This window comes from Rhinopithecus roxellana, chromosome 5 (assembly GCF_007565055.1).
Source record: "Rhinopithecus roxellana isolate Shanxi Qingling chromosome 5, ASM756505v1, whole genome shotgun sequence".
In the NCBI taxonomy this organism is placed as follows: Eukaryota; Metazoa; Chordata; class Mammalia; order Primates; family Cercopithecidae; genus Rhinopithecus; species Rhinopithecus roxellana.
In genome coordinates this window covers 131,163,251-131,179,519 of record NC_044553.1, presented here as the reverse complement: position 1 = coordinate 131,179,519, position 16,269 = coordinate 131,163,251, and the positions used below count along the sequence as shown (strand labels likewise).

The window sequence follows — 16,269 nt, the reverse complement described above, 5'->3', positions numbered from 1 at the left end:
GTAAGAAATGAAAGAAAAAAATTTACTCCTGTAAATTCTGCAAAATCTACATTAAACTGTTCAGTCAAGTTGTTTGACAAGATACCTTACACATGTCCAAAATTCTTCTTAAAATTCTGAATCCGGCTGGGCACAGTGGCTCATGCCTGTAAACCCAGTACCTCGGAAGGCCGAAGCAGGAGAATTGCTTGAGCCCAGGAGGTAGACACCAGCCTGGACAACACTGCGAGACCCCATCTCACAAAAAAAAGAAAGAAAATTCTGGATCATGAAAAATTTATTGCTCTCCTAGACAAACTCATGTTTCCTTTTTAATTAATGAGAAATACGGAACTAATTGTTTTCTCTTCCGCCTCAGAGGAAAATGCCTAATAAAGCAACACAAAGGGTTCTCAATGTCTCGTTCTCCTATCCTCTACTTAACAGCCTTTTAAAATTTCTCCAACTAATCAACGACCAAGAATAAAAAACAATCACCATGTCATATTTTTATGCTGAAAAATCATGGCGGCAGTGGTCACCCATCTCGCACCCACCATCTTCCCCCCTCCCCCACTCCCTCCCTCCAATCTCTCCCTCTCCGGCTTTCCTACCTCCCTCCACCCAAAACCACCCTTAAAAAAAAAAATCATGGCAAATCTCTAATCTACTCCACTATATAGTAATATTTGCTTATGTTATTTGAAATAAAATTTTTTTACATCAGATAGAATGCTTTTTTAACCTATATTGTTGAGTAAAATTAACACTAGGAAAATATGCCATGTTTATCCTATGACTTCAAGTACCACTGGGCAAGAAGCCAAAGGGCACTCAGAAATACAAATACACAGTTGGAACAATAAATCATATAACCGATGTTTGTCAATTGTTTTAATTTCATTTTATTAAAAATAATTTTTCTGTGTGATTTTATTGCATGTAACTTAGCTTTTTCATGACTCTGTCACCCAGGTTGGACTGCAGTGGCACAATCACGGCTAACTGCAACCTCTACCTCCCAGGTTTAAGTGATTTTCCTGCCTCAGCCTCCCAAGTAGCTGGGATTACAGGTGTTTGCCACCACACCCAGCTAATTTTTGTATTTCTTTCTCAGTAAAGACAGGGTTTCACCATGTTGGCCAGGCTGGTTTCAAACTCCTGACCTCAGGTGATCCTCCGACCTCAGACTCCCAAAGTGCTGGGATTACAGGTGTGAGGCACCACATCCAGACACATATTGCTTTTCCTGAAAACCAACAAACAGATCTGAAGTGTGGTTACTCTGGCTAATGTTGATTATACAAGAAATCAACATTTCTTGGGCACAGTGGCTCCTACCTGTAATCCTAGCACTTTGGAAGGCTGAGGTAGGTGGATCACTTAAGACAAGGAGTCCAAGGCCAGCCTGGACAACACAGTGAAACCTCATCTCAACAAAAAATATAAAACTTAGGCAGGTATGGTGGTGCATACCTGTAGTCCCAGCTGAGGCAGAAGGATCACTGGAGCCTGGGAATAGGAGGTTGCAGTGAGCAGAGATCACACCACCCCACACTCGAGCTTGGGTGACAGAGCAACACTCTGTCCCCACCCCAAAAAAAGCAAACAAGCAAGCAAGAAATACCAAGTCACCTTTCCTTATTTATAAAAATACATGGTATAGTGATTTATTTCATTTTCAGAGTTTTTCAGTATAACATTTCCAAATGCTACAAATTAAATGACCTCACAAACTGAAGATTAAACACAAGAAAACAGTGAGTCCTAGCAAATCAGAACACTTTGAAGATACTGATTCCATACCTTTAACTAGTTAGTATACAGTCATCACAACAAGGCAAACCTGAAAATCCTTATTTCGAACATTTCTGGTTTTTTGAGGTTTTAGTGATGTGACAGGCAGTATTACTGATTTGAAATAAAATATAAATATAATTTCCTTATGAAGCAGGGTAAGGATAGTAAGACTGACAGATAAGCAACTGTAAACAAATGTTAATTCCGTCCTTGCTTTAGGCAAGACACTGTCCTAGGTGCTGTGGAGGTACAAGATTAAGGAGACACAGCCCACAAACTTATCACCCTTTCTATTTGTAATCAGAGATGGGGGTTGAAAGAGGATATGGGAATGAGATGGGTAACAAAGGGCTGTGAAAGAGAGAGACATATAAACAGTATCTACTAAAACAGCTACAAAGATCTGCTTTATACGGGAACAGAGGACTTAACTCTGAGAGAAACTGAGGGTAGGCTGATAAAGTCTATATGAATCAAGGGACATGTTAATTATAAGTATGGATAGAATTTCAACAGGGAGCTTGGATAGGGAACAAAGACATGAGATGCCAGCAAAGCAAAAAGGAAGATTGTGGAGGTACATGCAGTAGTATGTGCAGAGAAGGAAAGAAGGAAGTTAGAAAGGTGGACTGGAAGCTGGGCGCGGTGGCTCACGCCTGTAATCCTAGCACTTTGGAGGCCCAGGCGGGCGGATCACAAGGTCAGGAGATCGAGACCATCCTGGCTAACACGGTGAAACTCCGTCTCTACTAAAAATACAAAAAACTAGCCGGCCGAGGTGGCGGTGCCTGTAGTCCCAGCTACTTGGAGGCTGAGGCAGGAGAATGGCGTGAACCCGGGAGGCGGAGCTTGCAGTGAGCTGAGATCTGGCCACTGCACTCCAGTCGGGCGACAGAGCGAGACTCCGCCTCAAAAAAAAAAAAAAAGGTGGACTGGAGCGAGCCTTGAATGTCATCCTAAAAACATGGGCTTTATGGCCGGGCACCATGGCTCACGCCTGTAATCCCAGCACTTTGGTAGGCCAAGGCGGGTGGATCACCTGAGGTCAGGAGTTCAAGAACAGCCTGGAAAACATGGAGAAATCCCACCTCTACTAAAAATATAAAAATGAGCCAGGGATGGTGGCGGGTGCCTATAAACTCAGCTACTCGGTAGGCCAAAGCAGGAGAATCACTTGAACCCAGGAGGTGGAGGTTACAGCGAGCCAAGATTTTACCACTGCACTCCAGCCTGGGCGGCAGAGCAAGACGGAGTCAGAAAAAAAAAAAAGGTGAGGGGGGGTCTTTTTTCTGTAGGAAATCTAAAATCATCAAGGATGGGTCTCACATAATAAGCAAGAGTGTGATAAAATTATACTTATGTTTTAGAAATACAGGCAATGCTGGCCGGGCTGAGTGGCTCGTAAGTAATCCCAGCACTTTGAGAGGCCGAGGCAGGCGGATCACCTAAGTTTCAAGACCAGCCTCACCTACATAGTGAAAATAGAAAAAGTAGCTGAACTTGGTGGCGGGCGCCTGTAATCCCAGCTACTTGGGAGGCTGAGGAGGGAGAATCGCTTGAATCTGGGAGGTGGAGGTTGCAGTGAGCTGAGGTCGTGCCACTGCACTCCAGCCTGGGCAAAAGAGTAAGACTCCATCTCAAAAAAAAAAACCCACCAAAAAACAACCAAAAACCTACATTTCGCCAGGCATGGTGGCTCACACCTGTAATCCCAGCACTTTGGGAGACCAAGGAGAGCAGATTACGTTAAGTCAGGAGTTCCAGACTAGTCTGGCCAACATGGTGAAACCCCATCTCTACTAAAAATACAAAAATTTGCTGAACGTGGTGGCGGATGCCTGTAATCCCAGCTACTCAGGAGGCTGAGGCAGGAGAATCACCTGAACACGGGAGGCAGAGGTTGCAGTGAGCCAAGATCACACCACTGCACTCTAGCCTGAATGACAGACACTCTGTGTCAAAAAAAAAAAAGAAAAAAAAACTACATTCATACACAGAAAAATGTCCGGAAGAACATACATCCAAACTGTCTAGTGTTACTTATGATGATGAGATTACAGTGGCATTTAATTGCTTATTTATACTTTGCTTCATTTTGTGAGCTTTTTGGGTTTGGTGTTTTGTTTTGTTTTTTTTTAACAAAGAACTTGGAGGTGACATAAAAGGTATTTCTTTTTTCTTTTTTGGCAGCAGGGAGATAGAGTTTCGCTCTAGTTGCCCAGGCTGGAGTACAATGGCTCGATCTCAACTCACTGCAACCTCCACCTCTCCAGTTCAAGTGATTCTCCTGCCTCAGCCTCTGGGTTGCTGCGATTACAGGCAACTGCCACAATGCTAGGCTAATTTTTTGTATTTTTAGTAGAGACAGGGTTTTGCCATGTTCACCAGGCTGGTCTCGAACTCCTGACCTCAGGTGGATCTGCCTGCCTCTGCCTCCCAAAGTGCTGAGATTACAGGCATGAGCCACCACATCCAGCAGAAAGCGATTTCTTTTTTTTTTTTTGAGATGGAGTCTCGCTCTGTCGCCCAGGCTGGAGTGCAGTGACCCAGGCTGGAGTGCAGTGCGTGATCTTGGCTCACTGCGAGCTCCGCCTCCCGGGTTCACGCCATTCTCCTGCCTCAGCCTCCCAAGTAGCTGGGACTACAGGTGCCTGCCACCATGCCCGGCTAATTTTTTCTATTTTTAGTAGAGACCGGGTTTCACGATGTTAGCCAGGATGGTCTCGATCTCCTGATCTCGTGATCCCCTGGTCTCGGCCTCCCAAAATGCTGGGACTACAGGCATGAGCCACCGCGCCAGGCCCAGAAAGCAATTTCTATTTTGAAAGATAATAAAAATTTGATAACAGTGAAAGACACTTCTGGTTTTGTTTGTGTTGGAAGAAGGCAATAATAAATCTATTTTGCATTTGTTCAGCATGAGATGCCAAAAACGAACTAAGAAAAGAAATGAAGGAAATATATACTCAAGTTTTAGCTATGTTTCACTTTGTCGAGGGAGTAAAAATGTATACATTACAATACAATATACAACCATGTCCTTTATTTTAGCTTCACTTAGTATAGCTTGAATAAATCCCCCAAGCTAAGGCAAGTAATCAGAGTTTCATTCATTTTAGAGTTGGTATACTTCTAAAAGAGAGGGAAACTAAGAAAAATTGTGTAGGTTGAAATATATTTTGTACTTACTTACAAAGCTGCCTTAATGAATTAGCTCTGTTTGGAATAGTCTGTACCAGTGTTTTCTCTGGCAAGTTAACCTTGTCCAGCCTCCCTTACTACTTTCATCCCAACCTGGAACAAGCAAACCAACAGTCATCCACCCACTATGGGTAGATAAGACTTAAAATAACTACAAACTATCAAATACCCTCCTACATTTAAGCCACAAGCACATATATGATGATCTTTTGAAGCCCCATATTAGATTCATTTATAATGAGAAGCATTACACTGAAATAGCAAAGCCTGGCCTAGAAAAGATACCCCGACAGAAAACATACCCCATTAGAAGCTTTCTTCTTCGCTTTCCATTCATCCAGCTGCGCCTTTGTCTTTGCATCAACTTTAACGAGTAGCTTTTTCTCCCCAATTTGCAGGTCATGTAATAATCTGAGTGCACGCAGAGTAGATTCTGGCTCCTTGTACTCACAAAATCCAAAGGCTAGCAATGGATGAAAACAATTAGTCAAATATCAATCCACTTACAAAAGAAAAAAAATTATGGAAAAGTCAAATTACTAGAGTCCAAATGTTTTAATACAAAGACCACTCAATTCATAATTCCACCCCTGTCCACCAATTCCCTTTGATAACCATTTTAGTACCCTCAACCAACCAAAGGGGGAAAAAAGGGAAAAACAGAGGAGAGGAAGAAAAATTCAAATCAGACAAACTGATACTCATTAGAAGCTCTGATAAAATACTTAGCAGAGTCAATGAAACTCATGATTAAAAGGACTCGATTATTTCATAAATTCACCCTATCTAGACTTCCAAACAGCCACAAATAAGAACAGACTATAGGAACATAAACAATGCACTTTTCGGCCGGGCGCGGTGGCTCAAGCCTGTAATCCCAGCACTTTGGGAGGCCGAGGCGGGTGGATCACGAGGTCAGGAGATCGAGACCCTCCTGGCTAACACGGTGAAACCCCGTCTCTACTAAAAATACAAAAAACTAGCCGGGCGCGGTGGCGGGCGCCTGTAGTCCCAGCTACTCGGAGGCTGAGGCGGGAGAATGGCGGGAACCCGGGAGGCGGAGCTTGCAGTGAGCCGAGATCGCGCCACTGCACTCCAGCCTGGGTGACACAGCGAGACTCCGTCTTAAAAAAAAAAAATGCACTTTTCAATTCTGAGATGTTAAATTACAGAATTAGTGATCTTGTATACTAGTTATCATTCCATTTTGCTTATATCTATTTCCTTTTATAACTAGTCAATCTCGCTATTAAGATGACTTTAACAGATAGATATTAAAACAAAATTAAACTAAGAGCAACCAACAAATTGAAAATAAAATCAAATAAATCTAAACATGTATATAATGACACGAAACAGAAAAAAACTACTGATATTAAAATAGTAAATTTTGGCTCAAGCCTGTAATCCCAGCACTTTGGGAGGCCGAGACGGGCGGATCACGAGGTCAGGAGATCGAGACCATCCTGGCTAATACGGTGAAACCCCGTCTCTACTAAAAAAATACAAAAAACTAGCCGGGCGCGGTGGCGGGCGCCTATAGTCCCAGCTACTCGGGAGGCTGAGGCAGGAGAATGGCGGGAACCCGGGAGGCGGAGCTTGCAGTGAGCTGAGATCCGGCCACTGCACTCCAGACTCCAGCCTGGGCGACAGAGCGAGACTCCGTCTCAAAAAAAAAAAAAAAAAAAAAAAAAAAAAAATAGTAAATTTGACTATAACATTTTCAGCATGCTATACCATAAAGACAAACAGATATGCCCCTCAAAAAAGTACCTTCAGGCCGGGCGCAGTGGCTCACACCTGTAATCCCAGCACTCTGGGAGGCCGAGGCGGGCATATTACCTGAGATCAAGAGTTCTAAACCAGCCTGGCCAACATGGTGAAACCCTGTCTCTACTAAAAATACAAAAACTAGCTGGGTGTGGTGGCACATGCCTGTAGTCCCAGCTACTAGGGAGGTTGAGGCAGGAGAATTGCTTGAACCCAGGAGGCAGAAGTTGCAGTAAGCTGAGATTGCCCCCACTGCACTCCAGCCTGGGCAACAGAAAGAGATCCTGTCTCAAAAAAAGGAAAAGTAATTTAAAATGATCATACTGCTGGTGATAGTGTCAATGTTGTTAGTGTTAAACTGTTCTATGTGCAATGTGAGATAAAACAACTCAGTAATTAATATTCTATCATCCCCAATGGCCTTGAAACTCAGGCAACTCAGTGTGGGGAAAAAGGAGATACAGATATATGACAAACAGGTTAAATAAAAACCTTTTAGTCCTTAATCTGAATTAGTATGCACTGGAAAAACCTAAAAGCAAACACCAAAGCACTGCTTTTTAATTTTTTTTAGACGGAGTCTCATTCTGTCGCCAGGCTGGAGTGTAGTGGTGCGATGTCAGCTCACTGCAAACTGCCTCCTGAGTTGAAGCAATTCTCCTGCCTCAGCTTCCTGAGTAGCTCAGACTACAAGCGAGCGCCACCACACCCAGCTAATTTCTGTATTTTTAGTAGAGATGGGGTTTCACCATGTTGGCCAGGATGGTCTTGATCTCCTGACCCGCCTGCCTCAGTCTCCCAAAGTGCTGGGATTACAAGCGTGAGCCACCATGCCCATCCCAAACCACTGTTAATATGAGTGCACCTCGTGCCCAGATCGTGATCTTCAAAACAATTTCCCCTGGAGAAATGGCTGATTCTAAGTCTGGGGCCAAAAAACTATTATACTAGATGACCTTGGAACAAATTGTCATACCAGATAACAAAGCAGCTGTCAAAGGCGTTCAGGGTCATGTCAAAACCACTGGAGATGTATAAAGTGCAGAGACAATTTAAGTTAAGTTTTAATGGTGATAATAACTACGAAGAATCCACATTAAATACAGTAACACTAAATATGCTTCAATTCGTAAGTTCACAATAATTTAAAAGAAAAAAGAAAATCAGTCACTGCTAGAGAATGCTGAGGATACCAACTCATTGTTTTAAGAAAGAAAGCCAGGGCATTTATCCTGCCTTTTCTGTATTAAATATGCCTCTATGCCAGGCATGGTGGCTCAAGCCTATAATCCCAGCACTTTGGGAGACTGAGGTGGATGGATCACCTGAAGTCACGTGTTCAAGACTTCCCTGGCAAACATGGCAAAATCCCGCCTCTACTAAAAAAACCAAAAAATTAACCAGGAGTGGTGGTGGGCACCTGTAATCCTGGCTACTCAGGAGGCGGAGGCAAGAGAATCGCTTGAACCCAGGAGGCGGAGGTTGCAGTGAGCTGAGATGGTGCCATTGCACTCCAGCCTGGGCAATAAGAGCAAAAAACTCCATCTCAAGAACAACAAAAATGCCTCTAAGTTACCAAATAGTAGATGCAGGGGCAACTTTCTCCACAGAGAAGCATTCTACTAATATATGAAAAAGATTTGTTCCTCAATGAAAGAATGACAGAATTCTTCAAAACATACTACTGATGAGGCCCCGCGCAGTGGCTCACGCCTGTAATTCCAGCACTTTGGGAGGCCAAGGCAGGCTGATCATGAGGTCAGGAGATTGAGACCATCCTAGCCAACATGGTAAAACCCCGTCTCTATTAAAAATACAAAAATTAGCTGGGTGTGGTGGCACGTGCTTGTAATCCTAGCTACTCGGGAGACTGAGGCAGGAGAATCACTTGAACCCGGGAGGCGGAGGTTGTAGTGAGCCAAGATCGCACCACTGCACTCCAGCCTGGGTAACAGAGCGAGACTGCGTCTCAAATAACACAGTAGCTGGGAGCGGTGGCTCGTGCCTATAATCTCAGCATTCTGGGAGGCCGAGGCAGGCAGATGACCTGAGGTTGGGAGTTTGAGACCAGCCTGACCAATAAGGAGACACCCCATCTCTACTAAAAATAAAAAATTAGCCGGGCATGGTGGCACATGCCTATAATCCCAACTTCTCAGGAGGCTGAGGCAGGGGAACCGCTTAAAACCAGGAGGTGGAAGTTGCAGTGAGCTGAGATCGTACCATTGCACTCCAGCCTGGGCAAGAAGAGCAAAATTCCGTATCCAAAAAAAAAAAACCCAAAACACCACACAACACACATCAAGTACAACTACTGACCACTTTACAGAAAACACAGAGGATAGATAGATTAATGGCAAATTATAGTACTGGAGCTGCATTCAGCAAAACTCATCTTAAAAAATACTACTGCACAAATGACCCAGTTTCTTCAACAAATAAACTGCAAGGAAATTAGAAATAGAATAATTTAAAATATTAAGAGTATGGTCAGTTAGCTCAGTTGGTTAGAGGATGGTGCTAATAATAAAATATTAGGAGACTTAAAACAAATTGCCAACTAGTTGCAATGTGTGGACTTCATATAGATCCTGAATCAAATGAACTATTTAAAAAATTGACACTTGAGGCCAGGTGTGGTGGCTCCTGCCTGTAATCCCAGCATTTTAGAAGGTCAAGGTGGGTGGATCATCTGAGGTCAGGAGTTTGAGACCAGCCTGGCCAACATGGCAAAACTCCGTCTCTACTAAAAATACAAAAATTAGCCGGGCATGGTGGCGCACACCTGTAATCCCAGCTACTCAGGAGGCTAAAGCAGGAGAACTGCTCCAACCCAGGAGGCAGAGGATGCAGTGAGCAAAGATCACACCACTGCACTCCAGCCTGGGTGACAGGGTGAGAGTAGGTCTCAAAAGAAAAAAGGCCGGGCGCGGTGGCTCATGGCCGGGCGCGGTGGCTCAAGCCTGTAATCCCAGCACTTTGGGAGGCCGAGACGGGCGGATCACGAGGTCAGGAGATCAAGACCATCCTGGCTAACACGGTGAAACCCCGTCTCTACTAAAAATACAAAAAACTAGCCGGGCGAGGTGGCGGCGCCTGTAGTCCCAGCTACTCGGGAGGCTGAGGCAGGAGAATGGCGTGAACCCGGGAGGCGGAGCTTGCAGTGAGCTGAGGTCTGGCCACTGCACTCCAGCCTGGGTGACAGAGCGAGACTCCGTTTCAAAAAAAAGAAAAAAAAAAAAAAAAGAAAGAAAAAAAAAAGTTAACAAGCCATGATTGTCTCTTCTTCTCCCTTACTAACATTAACTTCTAATTGTTCCATCTTGATCATGCAGTCATTTCTTGAGACAAAAGAGACTTCTGAAAGCACAAGAAACCAGTTAAATTGAGCAGTTTTAATTTTTTCCTTTCCTGTTACCTTTTTCCTCCTTCAGATCTCAATTCTCAGCCAATATTTTCCCAAACTGCCTTTTAACCCTATTTCAATAAAAAAGAGCACAAAGAGTGCTAACAAAATAAGTCTCCCCAATAAAGACAATAAGAGTAAGTCATGCAAAGTGACATAAGCACACAGTTTGTTAAAGTGATTTCAGCAAATAGGAAAAAAATGACATACCTTGAAGCTTTCCGGAAGCACCTTGTACTCTCTTCCAGCTCAAAACCAAACCACATTTCTTAAAAAGAAAACAAAACAAAAAGATTGCTACCATTTAACAAAATAATTTTTAATGTAACTAAAAGCAAAATTATATTTCTACTAGGGTTAAAAAGCATAAAATAAAAAACCAGCAACTACATTTGTGAAAATTTTTGCAATTCCCACAAACTTATCACATGAAAGAAATGAACAACAAATCATTTAAAGAAAAATGTAAATTCTTACTGATTTTTCATGTGCAGAACATTGTTTACCTTTTATTAAATTAAAAGTTTCACATCACTACTTATCCTAACGAAATAAACATGTAAACCTAAATGCCTAAAAGTAGAATGGTTAAAACAAACTATAATAAATTTAAGTAAATATTATGAACCTAGAAAGAAATGTTTTCAAACAAAAATGTATGTATTTATAAAGGATTTTTTTTCTTTTGAGACGGAGTTTCGCTCTGTTTCCCAGGCTGGAGTGCAGTGGCACGATCTCGGCTCACTGAAACCTCCACCTCCCAGGTTCAAGTGATTCTTCTGCCTCAGCCTCTGAATAGCTGGGACTACAGGCATGCACCACCACACCTGGCTTTTTTTTTTTTTTTTTTTTTTTTTTTTAAGTAGAGATGGGGTTTCACCATATTAGCCAGGTGGTCTCAAACTCCTCACCTCGTGATCCACCCGCCTAAGCCTCCCAAAGTGCTGGGATTACAGGTGTGAGCCACTGCGCCCAGTCATCAAGGATTTTTAACATGGGAAAACGCTTGATACGGTATGCAAAAATAACTTGGGAAAAGAAAATGCAAATACACAAGACTTTAACTATAAACAAAAACAACTTTCTGTAAAACAAAGAGAAATATTCCAAAATGTGAAGGAGGGCAGGTTATCTGAAGGTGGGACACTATTATACTTTAAAAATAAAAACAGGCCGGGCGCGGTGGCTCAAGCCTGTAATCTCAGCACTTTGGGAGGCTGATGTGGAAGGATTGCTTGAGCACAAGAGTTCAAGACCAGCCTGGGCAACATAGGGAGACACCGTCTCTACAAAAATAAAAAAATTAGGAAGGCGTGGTGGCACGCACCAGTGGTCCCAGCTACTCAGGAGGATGAGGCAGATAGATGGCTTGAGCCCAGGAAATCGAGGCTGCAGTGAGCTGTAATCATGCCAATCGCACTCCAGCCTGAGCAACAGAACCAGACTGTCTCAAAAAAGAAAAATAAAATAAGGTTCCACCCGGTTAAAAAAAGACGGAGGGTGTAGGTGAGAAATCTTCAGAGAACAAGAGAAAACCAATGGAAACTTGAAACATGGCATTAAAAATAAATATTTCAATGGAAATCTGGAAGGTAAAGTTAAGGACAAATCCCAAGAACCCATACAAAAGAGTAAGAGATGGAAAACAGGAAATCAAAAACACATAGGTCAACCCTGGAAGTTCAACATCCAGAGTTCCTGAAGAAAGATAGTAAAAACAATTCTCAAGTAGCCCAAAAATTTCTCCTGAAAAAAGTCTCCAGAACGAAATGGCCCACCAAGTAAGTGACCAACACAATGATATAAGAAAAGTGGGCCGGGCGCGGTGGCTCAAGCCTGTAATCCCAGCACTTTGGGAGGCCGAGACAGGCGGATCACGAGGTCAGGAGATCGAGACCATCCTGGCTAACATGGTGAAACCTCGTCTCTACTAAAAACAGCTACTCGGGAGGCTGAGGCAGGAGAATGGCGTAAACCCGAGAGGCGGAGCTTGCAGTGAGCTGAGATCCGGCCACAGCACTCCAGCCTGGGTGACAGAGCGAGACTCCGTCTCAAAAAAAAAAAAAAGAAAAGTAAGAAAATCAAATAAACATTCACAGAATTTCACACAATTAGGAACTAAAACCTCCAATCAGTCAAATCCTCACTGGGAGAGGCATTCCAAGGTAAAACAGGTCACATACAAAGAACATTCAGAATGATACGGGACTTCTGAAAATGATAATTAGATGCTATAACACCATAAGGCAACACCTTCAATGTGAGGAAAATAAGCTTCAACATAGAATTCTATATCCAGGTAAACTACTGACCACATGAATAATCAAAATAAAAAGCACTTCAGATTTAGATTCAGAAAAGTTACCAACCACATACCCATATATACCATGTACATCGTGTATAAAGGATGTATCATCCCAGTATAACAGGAGCTACTATGTGTCGGCACAAGCAAGATACCGGATCCAAACCATCCAACTCAGGAGAGCAATAAGGGGAATACTAGAAAAGACAGAAAAACTCCAAGGATAAAAGTAGACTTAGAGGAACCAGAACACATGAGACGAACAAAGGGACCTGACAGGAGGGGCTCTAGAAAAGAAGGGAAAAGAACCCCAACGTTTTGGGAAGCCAAGGTGGGTAGATCACTTGAGGTCAAAAGTTCAAGACCAGTCTGGCCAACATGGTGAAACCCCATCTTTACTAAAAATACAAAAATTAGCCGGATGTGGTGGCAGGTGCCTGTAATCCCAGCTACTCAGGAGGCTGAGGCAGAAGAATTACTGACCCAGGAGGTGGAGGTTGCAGTGAGCAGAGATCGCACCACTGCACTCCAGTCTGGGCAACAGAGCTAGACTCTGTCTCAAAAGTAAAATATTAAAATAAACAAGAAAATGGACTAGGCACAGTGGCTCACGCATGTAATCCCAGCACTTTGGAAGGCTGAGGCAGGCAGATCACTGGAGGTCAGCAGTTCCAGACCAGCCTGGCAAACATGGCGAAACCCTGTCTCTACTGAAAATACAAAAATTAGCCAGTGTGGTCCCAGCTACTCGGGAGGCTGAGGCAGGAGAATTGCTCGAACCCCGGATGGCAAGGTTGCAGTGAGCTGAGATGACGCCACTGCACTCCAGCCTGCATAACAGTGAGACTCCATCTCAAAAAAAAAAAAAAAAAAAAAGAAAAGAAAGAAAATGCAATCAGAGCACATGACCTAGTTCTGCTAAAACTATTTACATAATAACACTTATTAACATAACAAGTTTGCCTTACACCTGTAAGGAAGCTGGGGAAGGGAGATTGAGGCCTTTAACAGTTTAGGCCTCAAGCTACTATGTCAACAGATAATACCAAAATTACGTAGAAAGAACAATAAAAAAGGCATATTTAAATAGGAATAAGGTACTTCACAACACAATGTAAAAGTCTAACTAAACCCCCACTGTTAAAAAAGATGTATAAGAATAGAAACTTGGACACAACACTGCTGCAGTAAGTATAAATAAATTGGTGTGGAATTATCTTGTAAAGCTGCAGATAAGCATGCCCTAAGACTCAGAAACCGCACTTCTATGAGAATATGTGATGAGAATCTTCACACATACACCTAGGGAGAAAACATTAGCGGTAATAACATTGCAAAACAGAGACTTCCAGAAGCAGACAGGAGCAAACACATTTCCACCCTCCAGTACCTTCTGACTTTCCTGAATTCCATCAGAGCAGAGTTAGTGCTAGTTCTCTGCAGACCCCAGATTAGGCCTTGTGGCTGCAGTGAAAAGAACCCCAGGAGAAAACGCAGGAATGAAAACGGAGTCGGGCTTCAGACTGAAATTACCAAAAATTCCATGGAAGTAAAGGAAGAAAATGAAACTGAGAAACCTGAAACATCCTCAGACCAGTTAATTACAACTGAGAGAGTGCCCAGGAGATCATTTTCTAAAATAACAGGAATTTCTTAAATGTGAAGAGTTGAGGCAAGAATCATGAATGGTATAAAATAATTGCCTAGCATCTCAGAGGGGCATAAGGAGAGCAGGCAACAATATTTCCAGAGGATGACAAGACTGCAGGACTCATACTGAACTACTCATGAGCTGAACCACAGGTTGATAACCCTGGCCCTGTCCTTACAGAGAACCTACACAGGACTCTGGGATATAGATGAAGAATGACATATTTGCAAGTCCTCTCAGTGCAGAATATAGTCATTCTTCTAAACTCCTTTTTTTGTGTGTGAGACAAAGTCTAACTCTGTCGCCCAGGCTGGAGTGCAGTGGCGCCATCTCAGCTCACTGCAACCTCCGCCTCTCAGGTTCAAATGATTCTCCTGCTTCAGCCTCCCTAGTAGTTGGGATTGCAGGCACCCACAACCACGCCCGGCTAATTTTTGTATTTTTAGTAGAGATGGGGTTTCACCATGTTGGTCAGGCTGGTCTCAAACTCCTGACCTCAAGTGATCCACTCGCCCTGGCCCCCCCAAAGTGCTGAGATTACAGGTGTGAACCACCGCACCCTGGCCTTATTTTATTACACAATCATTCAGCATTATTTCACTTAACAATGTACATTTATCATCAAGATAAAATCTTTTTTTTTTGAGACGGAGTCTCGCTCTGTCGCCCAGGCTGGAGTGCAGTGGCGCGATTCGCTCATTGCAAGCTCTGCCGCCTCCCGGGTTCACGCCATTCTCCTGCCTCAGCCTCCCAAGAAGCTGGGACTACAGGCACCTGCCACCACATCCGGCTAATTTTTTTTTTTTGTATTTTTAGTAGAGACAGGGTTTCACCGTGTTTGCCAGGATGGTCTCGATCTCCTGACCTCATGATCCGCCCGCCTCGGCCTCCCAAAGTGCTGGGATTACAGGCATGAGCCACCGTGCCCAGCCATCATCAAGATAAAATCTTAAAAACTAAGGTTAAAAAAGTGAATCAACAAGTTTACCAAATTTAAACAACTTATTACTATTCAAGCTCAGAATAAAACTTTAAAAGGAATCAGTCAATCATCATTGGATGCTAAAATCAATGTTTAAGGTCGCTGGGGAAAAGGACTCACACAGTCTCAAAATATTAACCCACATCAGGTGTGGTGGCCCATGCATGTAATCTCAACACTTTGGGAAGCCAAAGCAGGCAATTTGCTTGAGGCCAGGAGTTCAAAACAAGTCTGGTCAACATGGCAAAACCTTGTCTATACAAAAAATACAAAAATGAGCCAGGTGTCATGGCACATGACTGTAATCTCAGCTTCTCAGGAGGCCGAGGCATGAGAATCGCTTAAATACAGGAGGCAGAGTTTGCAGTGAGCCGAGATCTCACTGCATTCAGCCTGTGTGACAGAGCAAATCTGTCTCAAAAGTAAATAAAAATCTTTCATTGGATCATGGATGAAAAATAAAACAACTATTAATATTATGGCCATTACTGGGAAAATTAAATATGAACTACATGTGCATTAGTTAATAATACTATATCAATTTTGTATATTTTTTTGTTTTAGAGACTCTCTTGCTCAGACTGGAGTGCAATTACAAGATCATAGCTTACTGCAGCCTTGAAATCCTAGACTCAAGCAATCCTCCCACCTCAGATTCTGAACAGCTAGGACTACAGGCGTGCATCACCACACCTGGCTTTTTATTTTTAATTATTATCATTATTTTTTTGAGATGGAGTCTTGCTCTGTCGCCCAAGGTGGAGTGCAGTGCCGCGACCTCAGCTCACTGCAGCCTCCATCTCATGGGTTCAAGGGATTCTCCTGCTTCAGCCACCCAAGTAGCTGGGATTACAGGCACATGCCACCACATCTGGCTAATTTTTGTATTTTTTGTAAAGATGGGGTCTCACCATGTTGGTCAGGCTGGGCTTGAACTCCTGACCACAAATGATCCACCCACCTCAGCCTCCTGAAGTGCTGGGATTACAGGCATGAGCCACTGCATCTGGCGCTATTATATTTTAATTTTTTGTAAAGATGTGTCTCGGTATGTTGCCCAGGCTGGTCTCAAACTCCTAGCTTCAAGAGATCCTCCTGCCTCAGCCTCGCAAAGGACTGGGATTACAACTACAGGCAAAAGCCACTGCACCGGACCAAATTTCATGTGATAGTGG

General features: G+C 43.2%; 2 protein-coding genes across 5 annotated transcripts in view; both read right to left on the bottom strand.

Annotated features, from left to right (window-relative positions):
• Positions 1-16,269, bottom strand: part of LOC104656358 (nucleophosmin-like) — a 560,652-nt gene that overhangs the window by 461,958 nt on the left and 82,425 nt on the right. The gene's annotated exons all lie outside the window — the stretch shown is intronic.
• Positions 1-16,269, bottom strand: part of RBM25 (RNA binding motif protein 25) — a 68,881-nt gene that overhangs the window by 31,972 nt on the left and 20,640 nt on the right. Inside the window, exons 5-6 of the mRNA XM_030931546.1 lie at positions 10,367-10,424; positions 5,283-5,443 (exon numbers count right to left, since the gene is read on the bottom strand). Of these exons, the coding sequence (XP_030787406.1) occupies positions 5,283-5,443; positions 10,367-10,424 (219 nt within the window). The remainder of the gene's footprint in view (positions 1-5,282; positions 5,444-10,366; positions 10,425-16,269) is intronic.